General features: G+C 43.4%; 1 protein-coding gene across 23 annotated transcripts in view; it reads left to right on the top strand.

Annotated features, from left to right (window-relative positions):
* LOC107531512 (protocadherin gamma-C4) overlaps positions 1 to 24,757 on the top strand; it is a 146,226-nt gene that overhangs the window by 75,610 nt on the left and 45,859 nt on the right. The window contains exons 1-2 of one of the 23 annotated variants that reach the window (XM_087816316.1): positions 3,590 to 8,367; positions 9,025 to 9,789. The exons of 18 other annotated variants lie outside the window; for them this stretch is intronic. In XM_087816316.1, the coding sequence (XP_087672442.1) occupies positions 6,007 to 8,367; positions 9,025 to 9,042 (2,379 nt within the window). In that variant the 5' untranslated portion in view covers positions 3,590 to 6,006 and the 3' untranslated portion in view covers positions 9,043 to 9,789. 4 more of the 23 variants (XM_016205578.2, XM_016205604.2, XM_087816310.1 and 1 more) reach the window with 4 other exon arrangements.

The raw sequence follows: 24,757 nt of genomic DNA, 5'->3' as shown, positions 1-24,757 counted from the left end.
TAAAATAATGCTTTTTGTAGTCCAATATGCCAATATATATCAATATAGTGCTTTTATTTCAAGATCCTAGGTTCAATCTCTTGATAGAGTTTCTAGAATAAACCTTTGGTCAGATCTATGAGTATCACTGTTAAGACTAAAGTTTACAATGCTGGGATCTTAATAGTCAAATGCATTTTAAGGTAAATGGAGAAGTCTCAGATGAAATCTTTATGAAATAGAATACCTTCTACTTAAGGATGTGGAATACAGGTATACTTTATATCATGGTATTTTAAATAACCCTAATGTAATCCAAACTTTCTCAAACGTTTCATCTTTATTTTTCTCAATAAAGAAACATTGGTAAGCATTATAATCATGCATCCCATCTGATGATTTTGTTAGGACCATGCCAGCTCCTCATCCACAAATTCTGTTCTCTTCAGTTGGTAAAAGTTAATAGGAATCAAATCTAACCTGCAAGTTTTCAGTTCTAGTAATATTTGAAAACTTTTTTTTAAAACATAATTACTCTTTCCAAAAGTGCTCTTGGTAAACTTTTAACATCACATTATATAACTCTTTGTTGTCGGCAATTTAAGTTTTACATATGCTTTGCGAAGGATTCTCGAAGAGGTGGGTGTATTATCTTAGGAAACTGGCACGTCCGTTGGGTTTTCTTACTCGTTGCAATAATAAGTTTGGACTCTAGGCGCCGCTGTTCACCAACCAGGGGCTGGGAAGCTGCGAGCTACAGTCGCTCCCTCCCCCTACCTCTGTAACACAAAGCCGAGTGGGATAGATACTCACAGATTCTGGTGCTGGAAACTTAAAAGTACGGACTTCTCTTCGCTCTCTAATGATATTCTGGATGCAGTCGGCCCGGGACTTCGTAGATACATAGGCTGAGTCAAGACAAACAGGCTCAAGAAACCGCGGAATTTCGGCTCAGCCACTGCCATGGCGAAGCAGCTATTACGCCTGGACCGCAGCGGGCTGGTCCTACTGTACATTTTCCTGGGGACGCTGCGGGAATTTGGGGCCGGACAGATCCGATACTCGGTGCCAGAAGAGACAGACAAAGGCTTCTTCGTGGGCAATATTTCCAAGGACCTGGGGCTGGAGCCCTGGGAGCTGGCGGAGCGCCGCGTCCGCATCGTCTCCAGAGGAAAGACGCAGCTTTTCGCTCTGCATCCGCGAAGTGGCAGCTTGGTCACCGCAGGTAGGATAGATCGGGAGGAGCTCTGTGAGACGAGGTCCGCCTGTTTCTTAAATATGGAGATACTTGTGGAAGATACCCTGAAGATTTACGGAGTGGAAGTGGAGATAACGGATATTAATGATAATGCCCCCAGCTTCCAGGAGGGGGAAGTAGAGATAAAAGTCGGTGAGCACGCGACTCCCGGGTCGCGATTTCGCCTTCCTAACGCTAGGGATCCAGATGTAGGAAGGAATTCCCTTCAGGGCTACCAACTCAACCCCAATAGTTACTTTTCCTTGCAAGTTGGAGGCAGAACTGATGGGGCCAAAAATCCTGAGCTCGTGCTGGAGGGGAACCTGGACCGGGAGAGGGAGGCTGCTCACCTACTGCTCCTCACAGCCTTGGATGGGGGGGACCCCATCCGCCAGGGCACGGTTCCCATTCGCGTGGTGGTCCTCGACGTGAATGACCATGTCCCAAAGTTTACTCAGCCTGTTTATCGCGCGAGTGTTCCCGAGAACCTCAGCTCTGGATCTAGGGTGCTCATGGTAAACGCAACTGATCCAGATGAGGGAACCAACGGGGAAGTGGTGTATTCATTCCGGAACACGGAAAGGAAAGCTTCTGAAGTATTCCGGTTGGATCCTCGAACTGGAGAAGTCTCCATTCAGGGGCCTCTGGATTTTGAGAAATACAGGTTCTATGAGATGGAAATTCAAGGCCAAGATGGTGGGGGTCTCTGGACCACGGCTAAGGTGTTGATCACAGTTGTGGATGTGAACGATAATGCTCCAGAGATAACTATCATGTCTTCTGCTAACTCGGTGCTGGAAAACTCCCCTCCAGGTACAGTAATTGCTCTTCTAAATGTGCAGGATCAAGACTCTGGAGAAAATGGCCAAGTCTCTTGTTTCATTCCTAATAATCTGCCTTTTAATTTAGAAAAGACTTATGGAAATTATTACAAGTTGATAACAAACAGAGCGCTGGACAGAGAGCAGGTCCAGAGCTACAATATAACAGTGACAGCTACAGATCGGGGAAGTCCACGCTTGTCTACACAAGCTCAGGTTTCATTGAATGTAGCAGATGACAACGATAACCCTCCCACTTTCGATCACTCCTCTTACTCCGCCTACATTCCTGAAAACAACCCCAGAGGAGCCTCCTTGTTCTCAGTGACCGCACTTGATTGGGACAGTGAAGAAAACGCCAGGGTCACTTACTCCCTGGTCCAGGACACCATCCAGGGAGCTCCCCTGTCCTCCTACATCTCCATCAACTCAGACACCGGCGTCCTGTATGCGCTGTGCTCCTTTGACTATGAGCAGTTCCGAGACCTGCAGCTACAAGTGATAGCACAGGACAGTGGGGACCCTCCACTAAGCAGCAACATGTCCCTGAGCATATTTGTGCTGGACCAAAACGACAACGCACCAGAGATCCTGTACCCCGCACTCCCCACTGATGGCTCCACCGGCGTGGAGCTGGCACCCCGCTCCGCAGAGCCTGGCTATCTGGTGACCAAGGTGGTGGCGGTGGACAGAGACTCAGGCCAGAACGCCTGGCTGTCCTACCGCCTGCTCAAGGCCAGCGAGCCGGGGCTCTTCGCGGTGGGGCTGCACACGGGCGAGGTGCGCACTGCGCGGGCGCTGCTGGACAGAGACGCGCTCAAGCAGAGCCTGGTGGTGGCTGTCCAAGACCACGGGCAGCCCCCTCTCTCGGCCACCGTCACACTCACTGTGGCTGTAGCCGACAGCATCCCAGAGGTCCTGGCCGACCTAGGCAGCCTGGAGTCTCCCACCAACCCCGATGATTCAGGCCTCACGCTGTACCTGGTGGTGGCAGTGGCCGCGGTCTCCTGCGTCTTTCTCGCCTTTGTCATCTTCCTGCTGGCGCTCAGGCTGAGGCGCTGGCACACATCGCGCCTGCTCCAGGCTTCGGGAGGCGGGTTGGTGGGCGTGCCCGCCTCGCACTTCGTGGGCGTGGACGGGGTGCGGGCTTTCCTGCAGACATATTCCCACGAGGTCTCCCTCACCGCGGACTCGCGGCAGAGCCACCTGATCTTCCCGCAGCCCAACTACGCGGACACACTCATCAGCCAAGAGAGCTGTGAGAAAAGCGAGCCTCTCTTGATAGTTGAAGATTCAGTTACCGGTTTAGGCAAATGTAACCCTACAACTAATCAGGTGAGATTTTTTTTTTTCCTGCCTCCCAAATACTAGTGTCTCTGCACAAGTCTATTAAGTGGGTTTTTTTGGGTAAACCTATTATAAAAACTGCTGGGGGGAGGAGTGCATGTTCAGTTCATACAGACTTACAGCAATGCACGTGAGTTTGTGTATTTTACCTTTAATCAGGTTACTATCATTTTTCAGAAAGGTTTTGTGAAAGTGGGTTTTATTATTATTATTCCTGGTATATTTTCTTTTTAATCCAAAGGTCCAGCTTGCTTTATAATAAGTTGAATTTTAATAATGTTCTTCTATCGGTGTCTGTGGCTATCAGTGTAAACTGGTTATGATTCACAAACACTATTTATTTCCCTGTTTTAACTTCGCATTGCCTCCATGATTCTGACTATATTCTACCATTGTTTACTTCACTCCTACTGCTCAGATTTGACCCTGCTGATGGAATAGCCTACTCTCTCTGGTATGGGAGACTCATATCTATCACTACATGGTCACACATAGGTCCACATTTATACATGTAAGCTTTTCTCTGAGCACAAAACAATTATATTTTCATTTCTGATGGCTGGTGATATGCTTAGATCCTGTTGATTATTTCAACTTTGTCTCATTTACTTATTCCACCAAAACAGACATGTTGTCTGCCTTTTAATTACTAGACTCCCCTGTGAGAGGAAACATGGGACACATTTTTTTTCTTTTGTTCTAGACGTGTTTTCTGTTTCTACAGTGAAGTCACTAGATGATTCTGAAGAAATAATTATTGAGCTGGTGTAACTCCCTTTTACTCTTTTACTTGTACTTTAGTGTGTGTGTTCAGGATTTTTAAAAATGTAAAGTCACAGAAAGACTTAATTTAGATCCAGTGCTTCTCAAAAAGTTACTTTCAAATCTGTTCAACCTGTTTATGTTTTTCAGATTTATTCATATGGAATAGCGTGTGACTATATGAGAGGGAATGGGTATTTAGACTTTACCAGAGACTGACTTAACTGGTGTCCCTGTGGATATTTTTGTTTGTTTTCATTATGCCAATGAGTCGTGGATTCCCTCTTTATTTCCTTCTTAAACTCATTTTGTATTATATATAAGTATACTCAATTCTTATATTTATAACCAACTCGTTATTGAGGCCCTAAGAGTTGCCTACTAACCCACATGTTATCTGAAGCAAGGTCTAGGAAAGTCAGGTGAGGAGAGGAGCCCTATCTAGGCTATATGATCACAGGACTCATCTCCGTAATCAATTCAGCTCCTCACTCTCGCACCACTTCTAGATGTTTGGTCCAAATTCCTTGAACAGTCATGTTCCCTTCAAGTTTTCCTTCCTCATTTAGGAATTGGCCTTGATGTAATTAACTGTACACAGAGTATCTAATGTTTGGGCGACAAGAATTGCAACTGTAGGAGAGGGAAGTCTTGCAACAGATGCCTGAATTTGCCTTGAAGTCAAGAAAATGTTGGTGTGCTCCAAGCATCTAAGGATAGAATTATGCTTATGGAATTCCAAACTGAAAAAAGATTTAACGCGTTTTACTTAAACTGAAATTAGATGAATAAGAAGGATATGAGGTGTTTTGCTGGGAGAGGGAGGTGCTCCATATTTTTGAAAATGTGGTCTAAACTAGTTAGGAGCTGGCAACCAAGATCTTGGAAAATACAAAGAAAAGGTTGGCTTTGAAACTTGAGATTAAGAAGGTTATTTTGACTCAGAGGTAGTAATAACAGTTCTGTGAAGGCGCAACATATGGTCCAATTAAATAAAAGGACAGAAATAAAACACCCTCACATTTCATGTCATTAAATTCCTGTGGTAACATACTAGGGTATACTTTTATATTTCTTACGATGTAAGGGTAAAACCATAATCCCTTCCATAAATTCTCTTTTGTAAGTAACAAGGAAGACTTGATGGCATTGGCCATCTTTATCCTGAGAACACTCTGTATAGCTTTGAGCTCTCCTCCTGTTTCCTCTGATAAATGGAGGAGGGAATTTCGTACATAAGACTGATTCTAATCCTAGGTGTCATTTCATGGCTGTCGCAATTCCCCCACACCACTTGGTGGGGCTATTTTTGCACGTGGTCTTTGTTCTAAGTCCGGAGAGAAGACTTTGCTTTGTTCTTCCAGTATCTGCACTGCCTGTGGCTAGAAAAAGACACACTGTTCTCATTCGTGGGTTTATGGCTCTTCTATAGGATCCCATCTCTAAGGAACTTGCTTTGGTAGTAAACACGGGAAAACAGACACATCCAAAACTCACAAATTGCCTCCTTTCCTAGACATCAGTACAACATAGTTGTCGGAATGCCGAATCCCATTGTTTGCAAGGCTTCTGCCTGCAGTTTTCTAAACAGGCTCTGAGCGCCGCTGTTGGCCAATGTGCTGCGAGAGCTGGAGTCCAGGATCCGCAGGGCGCTTTCCGCGCAGTCACAAAAGCAAGTAGAGAGAAGAGAGGGGCCCGGACACCGGCGCACTGCTCGGCAAATCTGATCCCGGAACACCGACTGGGATGCCTTCACACTGGGAGCCTTGAGTTTTCTACGCGGTGGAAGTAGATATTTTAAACACAGTTTGTAAAGACAGCGTCTTCTCAACGCCGGAGGCTGCAGCTGGGCCCAGAAGGATGGGAAATAGGGCGAAGCTGACGAGCAGTGCCCGGCGGCGGCGGCAAGTACTCTTTCCCTTCCTGCTGCCTTTGTTCTGCGGGGCGCTCTCGGAGCAGATCCGCTACTCGGTTCCGGAAGAAATGGGCAGGGGCTCTGTAGTGGGGAACCTCGCTAAGGACCTGGGGCTGCGCGTACGGGATTTATTGACCCGCAACCTCAGAGTTGGTGCCGAGAAACAATACTTTACCATAAACACGGAGAATGGGAATTTACTTGTGAGCGACAGGATAGATCGGGAATCGCTCTGCCCTCAAAACCCTGTGTGTGTCGTGCCCTTAGAGATCGTAGCAGAGAACCCTCTAAATGTTTTTCACATAAACGTGGTGATAGAAGATATAAATGACAATTCACCTCACTTCCCCTCAAAGAGCATTGTTTTACAAATCAACGAATTTGCAATTCCAGGAACTAGGTTTGTCTTGGAATCTGCTATAGATGCAGATGTAGGGCCTAACTCTCTCCAGAGTTACCAACTCAGCTATAATGGGCACTTCTCTCTGATGATGAACGATAAGCTTGAAGGCAAGAATGCCCCCGAGTTAATGTTAGAGAAGCCCCTGGACCGGGAACAACAGAGCTCCCATCTCCTGGTCCTGACGGCTGTAGATGGGGGTGACCCAGTCCGAACTGGCACCACTCAAATCAGGGTGGAGGTCACTGACGCCAATGACAACCCCCCAGTGTTCAGTCAGGATGTGTACAAAGTTAGCCTGCGAGAGAACTTGCCCTCAGGCACCTCTGTGCTAAAGGTGAGCGCCACCGACCTAGATGAGGGCATCAATGCGGAGATCACCTACTCCTTCAAAACACTGGGAGATGTTGGAAATATGTTTATGCTAGACCATCAAAGTGGAGAAATTAAATCCAAAGACCCTATGGACTTCGAAATCAGTAGCAGTTATACCATAATCATAGAAGCCAAGGACGGTGGAGGCATGACCACGGAATGCAAGATTATACTAGAAATTCTAGATGAGAATGACAACGCTCCAGAGGTGGTGTTCACTTCGGTGTCTAGTTCCATAACCGAGGACTCAGAGCCCGGGACGGTGATTGCTTTGTTCAAAACACATGATAAAGATTCCGGAGAAAACGGGGAGGTCACATGCCTCATAAAAGAGAAAGTGCCTTTTAGAATTCAGTCTTCCGCCAGTAATTACTACAAGCTTGTAACAGATGCAGCCCTGGACCGGGAACAGACCCCAGAGTACAATGTCACCATCACAGCCACTGACAGGGGCAAACCGCCCCTCTCCTCCAGCAGAAGCGTCACCCTACACATCGGGGACGTCAATGACAACGCTCCGGTTTTCCAACAGTCAGCCTACCTGGTCCACGTGCCAGAAAACAACCCGCCCGGGGTGTCCATTGCCCAAGTCAGCGCCTCCGACCCCGACCTGGGACCCAACGGCCAGGTGGCCTACTCCATCGTGGCCAGCGACCTGGAGCCCCGCGCGCTGTCGTCCTACGTGTCGGTGAGCGCGCAGAGCGGCGTGGTGTTCGCGCAGCGCGCCTTCGACCACGAGCAGCTGCGCGCCTTCGAGCTGACGCTGCAGGCCCGCGACCAGGGCTCGCCCGCGCTCAGCGCCAACGTGAGCCTGCGCGTGCTGGTGGGCGACCGCAACGACAACGCGCCGCGGGTGCTGTACCCCGCGCTGGGGCCCGACGGCTCTGCGCTCTTCGACACGGTGCCGCGCGCCGCGCAGCCAGGCTACCTGGTCACCAAGGTGGTGGCGGTGGACGCTGACTCTGGACACAACGCCTGGCTGTCCTACCACGTGCTGCAGGCGAGCGAGCCGGGGCTGTTCAGCCTGGGGCTGCGCACGGGCGAGGTGCGCACGGCCAGAGCTTTGGGCGACAGGGACGCTGCCCGCCAGCGCCTGCTGGTGGCTGTGCGTGATGGGGGACAGCCGCCCCTCTCGGCCACAGCCACGCTGCTCCTGGTCTTTGCGGACAGCCTACAAGAGGCACTGCCAGACCTTAGCGACCACCCCACGCCATCTGACCCCCAGGCCGAGCTGCAGTTTTACCTGGTGGTGGCCTTGGCCTTGATCTCCGTGCTCTTCCTCCTCGCGGTGATTCTGGCCATTGCCTTGCGCCTGCGACGCTCCTCCAGCCCGGGTACCTGGGGCTGCTTTCAGTCTGGTCTTTGTACTAAGACTGGACCAGGGGTTTCTCCCAACTACAACGAGGGAACTTTGCCGTACTCCTACAATCTGTACGTTGCCTCCGATTCTCAGACAACAAGGTTTAATTTTCTCTCTCTGACGCCGGAAACTGCCCCTCCACAGGATCTTTCTAATGAAGCATCTTTGGTAGTAAGTGTCACCGAAGAGAATAGCAAGTTAAGCTCGAACTCTGTTGCTTCTAGTCACGTGAGTTTCAATGAATGCCTTTCATCTGCAAATGGTTTGCTTTGATTTTCTTTACTCTCTTAACTACAAAGAGAGGAAATGCATGAGAAAAGGCTTTTTTAAAAAAGGAAAAGTAGTGATCTAATATTCAGGTACATTTGCTAGGGATTCTTTGAATCCCAGTGAGTAGGTCAGATTTATGCCCTATCTTTTCTCAAAGATACCCGTATATTTCTTCCCAGTTTAAAAAATATTATTTTGTGGTTGGCTTGACCAATGTGCTTATCCTCGGAATATAAATATTTACATTCATAAAAGCACAAAAGTGATAATTTTTTTCTATATTTTAATGGGCTTCCTAAGGTATTGCCAATAATTTTAAGTGATTGGAATTAGGTTTGTTACTCAGAAAAAGGTAAGTTTATATTATTCTTTGGATTACTAATTTTCCTGTACATTCTTTTGAAATATAATATGTTAGATTATAGAGCACTACCCTCATTTCCAGTAAATGCAAGTTGGAATGCTTCTATTTTGTTCTAAAAATGTTAAATGTTAATGTGTCTTCTATAAACTTCTGGCGATCCTCATAATGTGTACAATCACATTTCTTATTTTCAGGTTTCCATATTATTGTGAAAACTTGGTTTTTAAATTGAAGTGTCAATAGCTTGTTAAAATAGTTCTTCCATTTAGGCAAATTTAAGACTCTATGAAAAAATTTGCCCGCAATTATAGCTGAGTGAGGAATTTTACATTATTATATGATTTCTCAACATGGAAAACTCCTAGGGAGATGTCCCATAATAGGTATGTTGGGGGGATATTGATGATGTCAAAGCCGGTGAACTAAAGTTAAAGATTAAATTACTGTGTATAGAAATTTCAAGTTCATTTAAAAGCTCATGGGAATATCAGAATATGCCTACCGCTACAGAAAATAATCTCAAGAGAGTGGCTCTGTGTGAAAAATTTTAGGGAAATGAAAAGAAGCTCTCTGAAGTTTCGATGAAAACAAATATACTGTAGTTTTAATCGGCTCCACTTCCATCCCTATTTGAAGAACAGTAGGTGGAGCTATTTGAGGTCTAAACACCAAAAATCTTTTCCCGGAGTTCAAGATTGTGCAGTAATTGGTTAGGACTCTGAGCGCCGCTGTTCACCAATCAGGGAGAGAAAAGCAGCGCGATCCTGCTTGCGGTGCACGCGCCTGGAGCACAAAGCACGGATAGAAACTAACCATCGCCTCCCGGGCTGTGAGGAAACTGAACCGAGGAGCTCTGGAGCTCGGGTCCCCCAGCTGACGGATTCTTAAGGACAGGCGTGGCGGTCCTGACCTCGGCGATCAAAGGAAAAATTGGAAATAATCCAGAAAAGTGACAATGTTTCCTGCGCGACTGCACCGGGACTGCAAAGGGCTGGTCCTGCTGGGAGTTCTCCTGGGGATTCCGTGGGAAACTGGATGCTCCCAAATCCACTATTCAGTTCCTGAGGAGCTGGAAAAAGGCTCCTTCGTGGGCAACGTCGCCAAGGATCTGGGGCTGGAGGCCCGGGAGCTGGCGGAGCGCGGAGTCCGCATCGTCTCCGGAGGTAGGGCGCAACTTTTCGCTCTGAACCCGCGGAGCGGCAGCCTGGTGACCGCGGGCAGGATAGACCGGGAGGAGCTCTGTACCGGGGCCATAAAGTGCCAACTAAATCTGGAGATCCTGATGGAAGATAAAGTGAAAATATACGGGGTGGTGGTAGAAGTGAGGGACATTAATGATAATGCCCCCTACTTCCGGGAAGGTGACTTAGAAATAAAAGTGAGTGAAAACGCAGCCACCGGGATGCGGTTCCCCCTTCCCCACGCTTGGGATCCGGATATCGGGAAGAACTCTCTCCAGAGCTACGAGCTCAGCAACAATACTCACTTCTCCCTGGAGGTGCAGAGCGGCGCGGACGGGAACAAGTACCCGGAGTTGGTGCTGGAGCGCGCCCTGGACCGCGAGGAAAAGGCGGTTCACCGCCTGGTTCTCTGGGCCTCGGACGGCGGCGACCCAGCGCGCAGCGGCACCGCGCACGTCCGCGTGACGGTCGTTGATGTGAACGACAATGCCCCGGCGTTTGCGCAGCCCGAGTACCGCGTGAGCGTCCCGGAGAATGTGGCCGTGGGCGCCACGCTGCTGCTGGTCAACGCCACCGACCCTGACGAAGGAGCCAACGCGGAAGTGACGTATTCCTTCCGGTACGTGGACGACCGGGCGGCCCAACTTTTCGAGCTAAATAGCAATTTAGGGACAATTTCAACCATAGGGGAGCTGAACCACGAGGAATCAGGATTCTATGAGATGGAAGTGCAAGCAACGGATAATGCAGGATACTCGGCGCGAGCCAAGGTCCTTATCACGGTTTTGGATGTGAATGACAACGCCCCTGAAGTACTTGTCACCTCTCACTCCAGCTCCCTTCTGGAGAACTCCCCCAGAGGGACCTTAATCGCCCTTTTAAATGTAAATGATCAAGACTCTGGGGAAAACGGGCGAGTGATCTGTTTCATCCAAGAGAATCTGCCCTTTAAATTAGAAAAGTCTTATGGAAATTACTATAGTTTAGTGACAGACACACTCCTAGACCGGGAACTGGTCCCTAGCTACAACATCACGGTGACCGCCACTGACAGAGGAAGTCCGCCCCTGTCCACCAAAACTCACATCTTACTGAATGTCGCAGACACCAACGACAACCCGCCTGCCTTCTCTCATGCCTCCTACTCTGCCTATATCCCAGAGAACAACCCCAGAGGAGCCTCCATAGTCTCCCTGACCGCCTACGACCCTGACTATGGAGAAAACGCCCAAGTCACTTACTCCCTGGTAGACGACACCATCCAGGGAGCTCCCCTGTCCTCCTACATCTCCATCAACTCGGACACAGGCGTCCTGTACGCGCTGTGCTCCTTCGACTATGAGCAGTTCCGAGACCTGCAGCTCCAAGTGATGGCGCATGACAGTGGGGACCCTCCGCTCAGCAGCAATGTGTCACTGAGCCTGTTTGTGCTGGACCAGAACGACAACGCACCAGAGATCCTGTACCCCGCCCTCCCCACTGATGGCTCCACCGGCGTGGAGCTGGCGCCCCGCTCCGCAGAGCCCGGCTACCTGGTGACCAAGGTGGTGGCGGTGGACAGAGACTCAGGCCAGAACGCCTGGCTGTCCTACCGCCTGCTCAAGGCCAGCGAGCCGGGGCTCTTCGCGGTGGGGCTGCACACGGGCGAGGTGCGCACTGCGCGGGCGCTGCTGGACAGAGACGCGCTCAAGCAGAGCCTGGTGGTGGCGGTCCAAGACCACGGGCAGCCCCCTCTCTCGGCCACCGTCACGCTCACTGTGGCCGTGGCTGACAGCATCCCAGAGGTCCTGGCCGACCTTAGCAGCCTTGAGTCTCCTGCCAGCCCCAACGACTCTGGCCTCACACTCTACTTGGTAGTGGCGGTGGCCACAGTCTCCTGCGTCTTTCTAGTCTTTGTCATCCTGATGCTGGCGCTCAGACTGAGGGGCTGGCACAAATCACGTCTGCTCCAGGCTCCGGGAGATGAGTTGGTGGGCGTGCCCGCCTCGCACTTCGTGGGCGTGGACGGGGTGCGGGCTTTCCTGCAGACCTATTCCCACGAGGTCTCGCTCACGGCGGACTCAGGGAAGAGCCACCTGATCTTCCCGCAGCCCAACTACGCGGACACGCTCATCAGCCAGGAGAGCTGTGAGAAAAGCGAGCCTCCTTTGCTATCAGGCGATTCGGTATTTTCTAAAGATAATCATGCATTCATTCAGGTGAGTCCATATCAAATACTCTTCCCTGAGCTTTGAGCAAAATATCTCTTATTATAGGTAATGAGTATATATTTGGAATTTATAGCAGACACTAATAAAGTTAGGTATACACAGTAGACACTGATGACAACCCTGCCGCTTTCCCTCAGGCCTATTTATAACAAGTTTTATATATTTGTATGTGTTATATATAAAATTTTGTATCCACTTTATAAAGTACTTGTTAATACTGTCTAGTTTCTCTAATTTAACTTAGGAACTATAAAACTCTTCCTGCTTTTAGTTGGTCTTATTTCCCATTGGCCGTGCAACAGTTTTATAGGGACATCTGATGCCAATTTATCTGTTAAGAACTCAAATTCTTCTAGAGGAGATAAATCTAATTCGATGAAAGTGATAAATGATATTTTAAATAAAATTTTATGAAAAGAGTGACTTCAACTACACCTTAAATGGCTTAAAATTTCAGAAGGTGCATTTCATTTCCTTTGAAGTGCAATGACTCCTTCTGGTCTTTAGGGACGCAAACATTTCTACTGTCTCAGTGTGGAAGCCACTTCATGATTTCAGATCATTCTTGAACTTCCAAATGTGGCGAACCTAGTTCTTACTTAAAACTTACTAGCTGAAATATGCAAACAGTATAAGTGTTCTCATAAGGAAATACTGAACAGATGTTTTTGTTCACCCCCATTGTAGGTTTCGGGAATACAATGTCTGTATGTGTTTCTAGGCTATATATTTCTTTTGCCCATTTTATCCACATTGATGATTTTAGTGATGAATTTGTGGAACACTGAGAGTTAACACATTGTGTTTTGAGCACACTTTTTGGTACTTTGTTGAGGTTGCTGTAATTCTCTTTTATGTTAAATTTCCCACAACTTTCACACTTGTGGAAAATTTTCTGGAAAATTCAGGTTCTAAATGTTTCCCTAAAAAACCGTATGCTTATGGTAGAATGTTGAACAGAAATTGAATGCTAAAGTACATTATTCATGAGGAAGCATTGCTGGGACTGTGAGAAGCCTGGTTCCTTTGGGTGAATTCTGGTATAAGGTAGGGAATAGCATCCTTGTTATTTTCTATATTTGTTGTGTATCAACTTTCAAAAATACAATAGTTAACTAAAACCTCGATTTATAAAAGAGATTGAAAACCATTTAGAGAAAGAGAGAGAATCAAATGGCCCTAAAATGAGACAGTTACTGCTACTGAGGTTCACATGCCATGTTATGCTTCTTGACAACCAAGACCAAAAAGTCCTCAAATACAGTGTTGTTCTACTTGCATGTGATGCTTTTTAAAGGAAGTTTTGAGCATATCTAAATATGCAGACTTTGGGTTGACATGAAGTTCCAAATGGAGCTTAGTAAGTAGAGCTTTCTAAGTAGTACCAAGGGGAATAGAGGGCACTGTCCCCCCTGTTGTTTTGTCAAAGCTATCAAAATGTTTGTCTCAAGGCCAGTTTTCATATGGTGGTCAATTCCAAAGGAAAGATGGAACACACAACTGAAATTATGTGGGAAGTTAACCTAGTATTGTCCAAATATGCTGATTTCTGTTCATTTAACCCAATTTAGTGATAATCATTAAGAGCTAGGGCAATGAATGATCATGACCCATCTCAGATATCAGTCATCTTAACTGTGCTTCCAGTTTGAGCTAAATAAACTTCACTAAATGGTTGTTGAGTGAATGAATGAACAAATGTATGTGCTCTAGGGATTACCTGATATCAGTATTCTAAAATGTAGTATGATAGAAAAATAGCAGCTTTTCAACAAGGTAACTCCTAACTGTGTGACTTTTGACAAGTTATTTAATTTTTTTCAGCTTCAGCAAAATAGGGATAACAATATATAAAACAATATATAATTTGAGAAACTGCGGTGAGGACTAGTGATAACATATCACTGGGTTATAACGTGCTTCATACATAATATGTACTTAATTAGCAGTAGCCATTTTTTACATCATTGGTAGAAAAACAGAAGTCACGCTTTTAATGTCAGCATGCTTAACATTCTGTTGGGAGGAGTAATAATGATCTGTGTGCTTCTCTGGATGGTGCAATGGGATGACCCATGGGTGGAAGTAAAAATGTTCTAAAATTGTTATGAAAGCTAGTTTTAAAATCTTAAGTTCCTAGAAACATTCTTGATTGAAAAGCCCCTGTCTGAGGTCATAAAAGATGGGGGAAAGATTCTTTTGGAAGAGACCATTTAATGAGCGTTAATTTCTCTCTGTCTGAACCATAGTGTAACCTAAATAAGGGTCCTGTTATTCAAAGGACCAGTTTACCCCAATAGGATTGCTAAGATGACTTAACTGGATGATGGATTGCCAAAACCTGAAAGTTGGAGTTAATTTGAGTTAGACTGTGTGAGTTTAAGCTAATGGCTATACAAAATATAAATCTTGGCTTTAGGATATTTGTTGATAATTTAGGATTGATAATTAGGATATTTGTTGATTGATATTTTTGACTGGTTTCGATGTTTGTATTTCTTCTGGTTCCAGTAATGAAATTACACCAAGGACTTTGCTTATCTTTTTATGGTTATGAGAGATGTGTATGTGTTCACTTAATCTAATAAATTTATCAAAGCGTTCAGCTGTAACTTAAGCTCCACTATTTTATAACACCTAAATTTGGAATGTAACCTATCAGCAGACATTCTTTCCCTACTCCATTCTAGAAGAGGATTGTGCTCCTTGAGGCATCAATAAATAGCCTAGGATCCTTGCTGAGACTGTACAGCTTGTTGAGACTATAGACCATTGTCAAGTCAATGAGAAATCGAATAAAAATTAGTGGGTCGTGTCACAGTTTCTCATTTACATGTGACAGTACAGCTGTGGTCATGAATTGAATAGATAGGTGAAAAGTCCGCTTTTTCCTCATGGAAGATATCAGGTTTTAAAAGATAAACACCTCCACATTAACTATGTGTAGTTCTTTGTATGTCAATTATACCTTAATAAAGTTATTTTTAAATTTTGAAGCAAACACATAATTATGAAGGGATGTTTATCAAATTTATATATATGTATATTTACTCTCTATATAATATAATTAATAATATAATATAATAATATGTATACACACATATATATATTTACTCTCTAATGTTACACTTAGAGTTCCTTTTTAGGAAACCATACCTGATGAAAGTTATCAAGCCCTGGCCAGTTTTGCTCAGTGGTTAGAATGTCAGCCTGTGGACTGAAGAGTCTAGGGTTTGGTTCAGGTCAAGCGCACATAGCTCAGTTGCGGGCTCGATCCCCCACCCCAGTTGGGGTGCATGTGGGAGGCAACCAATCAATGTGTCTCTCTCTCTGTCTCTCCCTCTCCCTTTCACTCTCTCTAAAAAATCAATGGAAAAAAATCCTCAGGTGAGGATGAACAGCAACAACAAAAAGTTATGAACAGGTATTAAGGTCACATTCTTAAAATACTGATGGGAAAAGATAACCGATGGTAAAGATAATTGGAAAAAAATCTTCGCTAGAGGGTGTTTTCTGTATACCAAATGGGAAGGGCTCTGGGCAGAAAGTGTGAAGAAGTTGTCATTAGATGGACCATAGAGTCAAATAAAATAATTTATCTAGATGTAAAAGCAATCAGTACCTCCCCAATTTCTCCTAGAGAAGCCATTAAAAGATCTACTCTGTGTAATACTGAGGACAAGTATAACATCTTAGTTCATCTTTAAGTCTCAAGCATTTCATACAGTGGTTTACACACCTTCTTAAAACTCAATAGAAGGCTTGAGTTCGATGATTAGAAAGTGGTCTCTGGTGGGGGGGATCATACTGAAAAACCAATTCTTTTACACATGCTTTTCCTCTATAGTGAACTCATAATAAGAGCCAGCTCTCTGACCTATCTGTACAAAGCTAAGAAACTAGGGATTTGTCAAAATTTTTAAATCCATAAGATTTCAATATGGTGACACTTCTTAGAAGCTTTCTATATATTTGCAACTGGAAGTTTAGCCAGTAGTTCAGCCTGAGACTGTGTTATATGAAAGGAAAAAAACATCCCCTATCCCCCCCCCCAAAAAATAAATAAATAAATAAATAAAAAGAGAGACTCAGCCTAAAATACTCTTAAACATCAGAGGGAAATTTTTAAAATATCACCGCTTTGACTTCATATACTGGAGTCACTGAGGATACAAATTCCCAGGAATATTTAATCACATGAATGAAATTGTACTAACCTTTCAGCTTGCAAATTGCAGTGAGAAACATCTACATTTCTCATTGCTCTCAACTCTTCAGAACCTTAGCATCTGATTTCTTCAGGCTGCAGCTCTAGAGTAGGGACTCAGAGCACCGCTAGCAGCCAAGGTGAAAACAGAGGTAAATGAGGAGTTTCCATAGGTTTCCACTGGATCACTTTCCTAATCAGACCTTGCCAAAGATCTGGGGCTTGGTGGCCAAGACTTACCCACTTGGAAGCTGTGGGTCATTAAGAAAAAGAACCCTTCACACCGAGTGAAGAAAGCAGAGACTCACTTGTGAGTAACAGGATTGACCTGGAGCAGATATGCCTACATGCTAGAGTTTGTATCATATGTTTAGAAACAGTTGAAAATATGTTGAAAACCCTTTAATTGTTTTTCACATTAATGTAAATATTCAAGATGTAAATGATAATACCCCTTGGTTCAGCGGAGTGTTACTGAGTTAAATATGTGACTTGGCCTAGCCTGGAGCAAGATTTGCAGTAGAATCTACAGAAGATCCTGATGTTGGAAGCAATTCTTTTACAAAATCACCACCTTAAGGGCAACTCTACATTTGTCTTCAAAGGAAAAGAAAACAACAGTGAGAACAAGCACACTGAACTTATGTTAGAGAAGCAACTAGACCTGGAAAAGCAAAGCTCTCATCACTTAGCCCTGACAGCCTTAGATGATGAGGACTTCCTGGAAGCAATGCAACTACAACACTCCCGCCCCTCGTTTTAGCCAGGATGTATACAGGGTCAGTCTTTGAGAAGCCATGCCCTGCTTCCGTGTCACCATGGTGGGGTCACTGACCTGGATGAGGGCCTCAGAGTGAAAGTAAGTTATGCCTTTGCAGCCCAGAGTACCCATATCCAGTTTAGCCTTGATCACCACAGTAGAGAAAGAAAAACTTAAAATATATTGGACTATGAAGACATTAAAAATATTCCATGGTTTCAGAAGCAAGGAGCAGGGGGGAACTGGCTGCCCAGTGTAGCTGAGATCAAAATTCTAAGTGATAATAACAAAGTCCCAGGTTTTTACTTCTATTTCCATTATGATTACTGAAGATTCTGCACCTTGGCCAGTCATCGCCCTGTTTAAAACACAGGATCCAGATTTGGGAGAAAATGGAGAAATACAAGAAAATGCACCTTTCAGGATATAATCTTCCATGAATAATTGATGAGGTTCTGGATCTGGAGTAAACCCTGGAGTACAGTGTCACCATCGTGACCACTGACAGAAGCAAGCTACCCCTCTCCTCCAGCAGAAGCGTCACCCTACACACTGGTGACATCAACAGCAATATGCCAGTTTTCCACCAGGCCTTCTACGTGGTCCACATGGCTGAGAACAACCCTCCTCCACTGCCTAAGTCTTCACCTCAGACCTCAACATGGGACCCAGTGGCCATATCTGCTACTCCACTGTGGCTAATTCAAATGCTTTAAGTGAATTTGAACTAACAGCATGCTGGCTAGGGACCTTTCCTGTAATCAGGTGATCATACGAAAGGATCCCGATAATGTTAGCATAGGTTTTCACCGAACTAGCAGTTTATGAAGACTTCAAAAATTATATTTGCATATAAAATTTCCCATTATATGTCACTGTAAGTGATTTAGAAGCTTGAATATAACCAAAAAGGAAAAGGAAACAGTTACCTTTGGAAAGTGAAATTAGGTAAAGTGGATAATATGGAAACAGAAAAGAGTGAAAGGAGAATTATTGGTAAGTCAAGAGAAAGAGAATGTTAGTAGTAGGATGCATAAAAGTATGTGTGATTGGTTAGTCATGGCAGGGTACCTTATTGGCATGGATTTTGTTGTCCGTCTAAGCTATGCTATTTTTATTATAAATACTACCTGGATGCTGGTCTCTAAAAGGAATTCAGCAAATCAAATAATTTGGCACCTTCAGCATGGATTCTGATGCTCACCTGAAGAGTTTGCTAAAGCGTGGAAACCAAGGATAGGCAAGCATCTCCACAAATGTGCCACTTGCATATGTTGGCTTTATCTTGTGTAACAGTTGCTCTAGCAGTGTATTAGGGGAGGCGGTGAATATTCCTGGTAAGCAGAAGGCATTTTTCTGACACCTACTGACTCTTCTATTTACTTTATTTAAAATTGACTTTTACATGTGGGATGAGGTAGCAATTCAGTGAGGTAAAGCTCAAGGTTCTATTTTCCCATGTGGACGCCCAGTTTTTTTAGCATCGTTTGTCGAAAAGATTTTCCTTTTCAACAAGCTTTGGCACGCTTGTTGAAAATCGTTTGATTGATACATGTGAGTCTATTCCTAGACTCTCTGCCATGTGCCATTGACCTGTTTGTCTATCCTTCTGTCTTGACTATCGTAGCTTTATAGTAAGTTTTGAAGTCAGGTAGGTAAGTCTTCCAACTTTCTTCTTTTTCAACATCGTTTTGACTACTCTTGGTTCTTTGTCTTTCAAAATAAATTAATCTCATCACTTTCCAGAGGGGAAAAGCCTGCTGGGATTGTGAATGGGATTGCACTGAATCAATCCATCCATTGCGGGAAGGGTCATCGTAACAATACTGAGCCTTCCAATCCATGAGCATGTTATATATTTCCATGTACTTAGGTCTTCTTTAACGTCTCTCAGAAATGTTTTGATTTCAGTGTAGATGTCTTGAATGTCTTTCATTAAATTATTTCCACATACCTGATGGTTTTGAATGTTACTGTAAATTGTGTTTTTATTTTATTTTCTGATTGTTCCTTGCTAGTTTATAGAAAAACTAATAGGTTTTTGTATTTTCCATATGCTTTTGAAAAACAAGAGGTGCAGGGTACTCTATTCTTATACTGTATGAGACTGTCATGTGGGAGGACACAGCATAAGCTTAAACCACCTCTGCATAAGTTCAGGCTACCATTCTCTGCCATGTATAGGCTCAGAGAGCCAGCCCAAAAACAAGAGCCTGCCCCAAGTCTAGTAGTGGGTGGTTCTTTCATGCATTTATGTAACAAATATTGATTAATTGCCTGCCTTATGCAAGGCACTGTCCTAGGTGTCAAGGATGCAGCAATGAGCAAGGCAGATATGATTTCTGCCTTAATGGGTCCCTATTCTAAAATATGATCTTTTATGAGCCTGATAAATGCCACCATGGAGAAAAACAAGGATGCTAAGAGCGTATGTAGCAGGGAGGCCTACCACAGTCCAAAGGGCCAGGGAAGGCTTCTTTCAGGAAGGATATTTAGAGTGAGATCTGAAGGGTGAGTAGAAGTGAGCTAGGCAACAAGGAGATTAAAGAAGAAAATGTTAGGCAGAGGGAATAGCATGTGTGAAGGTCCTAAAAAAAGAAAAGGTGAGCACCTGGAAAGGGCTAGGGAGGCTCAAAATGAAAAATGAGTAGAGCCTTGTAAACCATATCAGATACTCTGGATCTTATTCTAGGTACCCTTGTACTTAGAAGCTATTGAAAGGTTTAAACAAGGCAGTGGCAAGATAGGATTTGAATTTTTAAAACGTTACTCTGGCTGCTGTTAGGTGACTTGATTTATGAGGGTTATAAGTGGAGGTAGGGAGATCAGATGGGAGACTATGGCAATGTTCCTGGTAAGAAACAACTGGAATGGATGAAAAGGAAGGCAGTGGGTATAGAAATAAATGGATGGATTAGACATACAGTTAAGAAATAGATTTAGCATGACAATAATGGAATGGCTCGAATGTAAACTCCGCGAGGGCCGGGACTATTTTGTTTATTATATTCCTCAGCGTCTGGCAAGATCGTTTCCTGGAAAGTGGTAAATCCTCAATAAAATGCTGTTGACTCAATAAGTACAGTGGATGAAAGAGAGGAGGGATTGAGTCATTTCCAGGTTTCTAAATTGCGGAACTGGATGGACCAGTTGAGGTACCATTTTGTAAGATGTGGAAGACTAGCGAAGGGCAGATTTCAGAGAAATCAGGTGTTGAGTTGTAAACATGTTAAGTTTGAGATTCTGAGAAACATCTAAGTGCAGATATTAAGAGTGTGGTTGGACATATGGTCAGCATTCTTTTACTCTAATTTCTTCCATTGTAATAATCCATTCAGATGGGTAGATCCTTACCAGGCTAAGCATGATAAACTTCCAGATAGCTCTACACTGGGATGTTTATGGGCTCATGGCAGAGCTACCCATGTTTTATTTCATGTTAAATAAACTGGTCCTGGTGCCCAGTTCTTTTCTGCTGCTGGAATTCTGTTTGGGTTAAAACTTGTCAGGCTGTTTTAATTTGTTGTTATTTAGTTTTCTTTTACTTGTTCGTATGTTTTCCATGGAAACTTTTAAGCCCAGTTTTTCTTTACCATCTATTTTTGGCTTACAAACAGTAAAAGTATAGATAAGGAATGTTGAGGATAAAAGATGCGTAGGAATTAGAGCTGTCTGTTCAGGGCCCCTCTTGCTGTGGTGGGATCTTTTGTCTCTCCTTTAATAAATGTTTGCTTTCGCTAAAAAAAAAAAAAAAGATACATAGGAATAATAATAAAATTGCTGGGAGGTTGTGTACCCATACATATCTTAAACATCCTATAGAGAGTCTTCAGTAACCATGTTAAAAAGATACTACTTTTTGTTCTCTGACTTTCCTCTGATATATATTGGGTTCTTCATCAATGTATTAGCTTTGTCTCCCCAACAAGAACATGAGCTCCTTAATGGCAAGGATTTATTTTTTTTTTTTCATGCTATATTTTTAAGGCCTGGGACAGTGCTTGATATTGTTAAGCTCTAACTAAATATTTCTTGAATGAATTATCAGGAATTAAGCAATAGTGTGGTAGAACTTCTACCATATCTACCAAATGATGGTAGAACTTCTTTTCCCCTTGGGGGGGATAGAAATTTTCCATATTTTGATAGGTGAATGATATGGATGTATGCATTTGCGAAAACTCATTGAATTCACTGTATATAAGCAATACTTCAATTTAAAAGAGGGATTTAAGAAAATAAAACATCAGATTCCTCCCTACACCCTCATCTTGCCTCCAGACTCATCCCCAAGAGGTCAGTACTGTTAATATCTGATTATTCCAAGCATTTTTGCATATGTAACTATGTGTGCTTTTTATGTACAACAGGGATCATTTTATAGTATATGTACTGTTCTGCAACTTGCTTTTCCCAGTTAGTAATATCTCAGGGACATCTTTTCATTTGAGTCCTTATAGGTCTGCCATCCACCTCAATCTTAGTAATTTTCTTTCATTTATTTTATTTTAGGATAGGAAACACATTTACATGATTCAGAAATCAAAACAATATAATAGATATATATTGTCTCATTCTCATTCCCATCCAACTCCTATTCCACCTCTGTTTCCTCCTACCTCCAATATGTAAACATTTTATTTATTTCTTAAGTATCCTTTCAGCATTTCTTTATGCAAATTTGGGCAAATAAGGATATATGTTTTTATTTCCCCCCTTTTCTGACAAAAAAAGATAACACTGTTCTATATCTTGCTTTCTTCACTCTACAATGTATCCTTTAAAAATCTTTTCATATCAATACATAAAAAGCTATTTTTTTAAAAAGCTGCTTCGTATTCCACTGTGATATTACAGTCTCCTGATTAATAAATTGGTACTTGGGTTGTTTCCAATCATTGATTATTACAGACAACTGCACTCAGTAGCCTTGTATCTACATTATTTTATACATACGCAGTAAATCTGTGGGATGAATTCCCAGAAGTGAAGTTGCTGGGTCAAACAGTAAATAGATTTGTAATTTTGATAGATGCCCTCACAGCAAGTGCTCTTTTTAACTTTCTATTTTGAAAACACTTCAAATTTACAGAAGGGTTGCAAAAATTATACAAAGAACTATATACCCTTCACCCAGATTCATCTATTGTTAATATTTTGTATTTTGCTACATTTCCTTTATAATTTCTTTTTCATTCTCTTTATCATCATTTTCTTATATATTTGTATATTTACACATATGTTTATGTATTTTTGTGTGTGTATACACATGTTGTTATTTTTATGAACTATTTGAGAATAAGTTGTAGACATCATGCCTCTTCAATTCTAAACACTTCATTGTGTATTTCTTTTTTTTAATATATCTTTATTGATTTCAGAGACAGGAAAGGAGAGGGAGAGAGAAAGACAGAAACATCAATGATGAAAGAGTCATTGATCAGGCCCACAACCCGGGCATGTGCCCTGACCGGGAATCGAACCCTGATCACCTGGATCCAAGGTTGATGCTCAACCGCTGAGCCACGCCCGGCCGGGCTCATTGTGTATTTCTTAAGAACAAGGATATTCTTTCATATAACAAAATTTCAGTAATGAAAATCAGAAAGTTTAACATTGGTACAATATGATTATTTATAGCCTACACTCAAATTTTACTAATACTTTACAGTAATTTTTTCAAGTCCAGAATCATGCATTGTGTTTAGTTGTCATATCTCTTTAGTTAACTTTAATCTGAAACAGTTCTTTAGCCTTTCTCTGTCTTTTATAACACTGATATATATATTTTAATCCTCACCAGAGGATATTTTTTCTATTGATTAGTGGAAGAGAGGGAGGAGGGAAGGAGGGAGGAAGGCAGGGAGAAAGACAGACAGACATTGATGTGAAAGAGACACATCAATTGGTTGCCTCCCGCATGTGCCTGATCAGGGCCGGGAATCATACTCGCAACTGAGGTACATGCCCTTCACTGGGAATCGAACCCATGACTCTTCTGTCTGAGGGCCAATGCTCTAACCACTGAGCCAAACTGGCCAGGGCACACTGGTATTTTTAAAAAGGCTATAAGCCACTTATCTTTTAGAAAGCCCTTAATTTTGGTTTGTTTAATGCTTCCTTGTGATTATATGGAAACTAGGCACCTTTAGTAGAATATAAGTTATCCAGTGTTGTGTAACAAATTACCCTAAAACTTAGTGGCTTAAAACAACAATCATCTCATACATTTTGTGGGTGAGGACTCTGAGTAGGGCTTAAGACAACAATTTATTATCTCATAGGTTTTGTGGCTCAGGAATCTGAGTGTCTCTGCCACAAAGCTTCTCACAAAGCTGCAATCAAGGTGTCAGCTAGGGTGTTGTCTTATCTGAAGGCTCAACTGAGGGAGGAGCCACTTCTAACCTCTCTCACATAGTTATTGGTAAGATTCAGTTCCCCATAGTTGTTGGAATGAGGGCCCTAGTTTCTTGCTGTTTGCTGGAGGTTTACCTCAGTTCCTTGCCATGTGGGGCTCTCCATGGGCAGCTCAAAATATAACATCTGGCTTTCATTAGGGAAAGTAATGGAAAGAGCTAGAGAGAGAAAACAAGATCGAAGCCACAATCTTTTTGTAAACCTAATTTAGAAAGTGGCATACCATCACTTTTGCTGTATTTAGTTCCACCCACTTGGTTCAGCCCACACTCAAGGGGAGATGATTTTCTAACTCCATTTATAATTATTTCTTCTACATCTATTAGTTGCCATTATATCATAAAAGAGCTTTTCCCTTGTTAATTATTTATTCACTTGTGACTCATGTGTTTTTCTTCAGTGAATTATATTCCATTATTGCCACTATTTGTTTTGATACCAAATTGTTCTAGATATATTTACTTTATTTTTTAGATTTATTTTTATCCCAAACTTTTTTGTGAGGAAGAACTTCTTCAAGGTGGTTCCTGTGTCATTTTGTTATGCCTCTATCATTTTCTTGAGCACTTTCTTACTTTCTGATATAAGATGTTACAGGATTATCTTACACATTCCCTGCTCCAGTCATGAAATGAGCCATTTATCCAAAAAGCCTGCTTCTTTTTAGTAGGAAATAGTACTTAGAAACTAAGCTCTGGGTGCTAGGTGTAGGTATGGCTAATGGGCTGTCATTGTTTCTAGGTCTTTTCAGCAGACAGAGCTGGGGAACACACACAAACACACACCATCTACAGCTATACACACACACCTTCAAAAGCCTGCGTTCATTTTTTCTTGTTGTTGTTGTTAATCCTCGCCTGAGGGTATTTTATCCATTGATTTTTTTTTTTTTTAGAGAGAGTGGAGGGGAAGGAGGGATGGAGAGAGAGAGAGAGGGAAACATCGATGTGAAAGAGCCACATCGATTGGTTCCCTACTGCACACTGGGGCTGGGGATCAAACCTGGAACCCACGTACATGCACTTAACCGGGAATCAAACCCGAGGCCCTTCAGTGCATGGGCCGGAGCTCTGACCGTGGAGCCACATTGGCCAGGGCAGCATGGGTTCATATTAATACCTCCAATTCAGTTTCTTCGCAGCCCCCCTCCTT

The sequence above is a fragment of the Miniopterus natalensis genome, chromosome 4 (assembly GCF_054644295.1).
Source record: "Miniopterus natalensis isolate mMinNat1 chromosome 4, mMinNat1.hap1, whole genome shotgun sequence".
Lineage (NCBI taxonomy): Eukaryota > Metazoa > Chordata > Mammalia > Chiroptera > Miniopteridae > Miniopterus > Miniopterus natalensis.
Note: the sequence above shows the minus strand (reverse complement) of the source record. Positions and strands in the feature narration are given on the sequence as shown.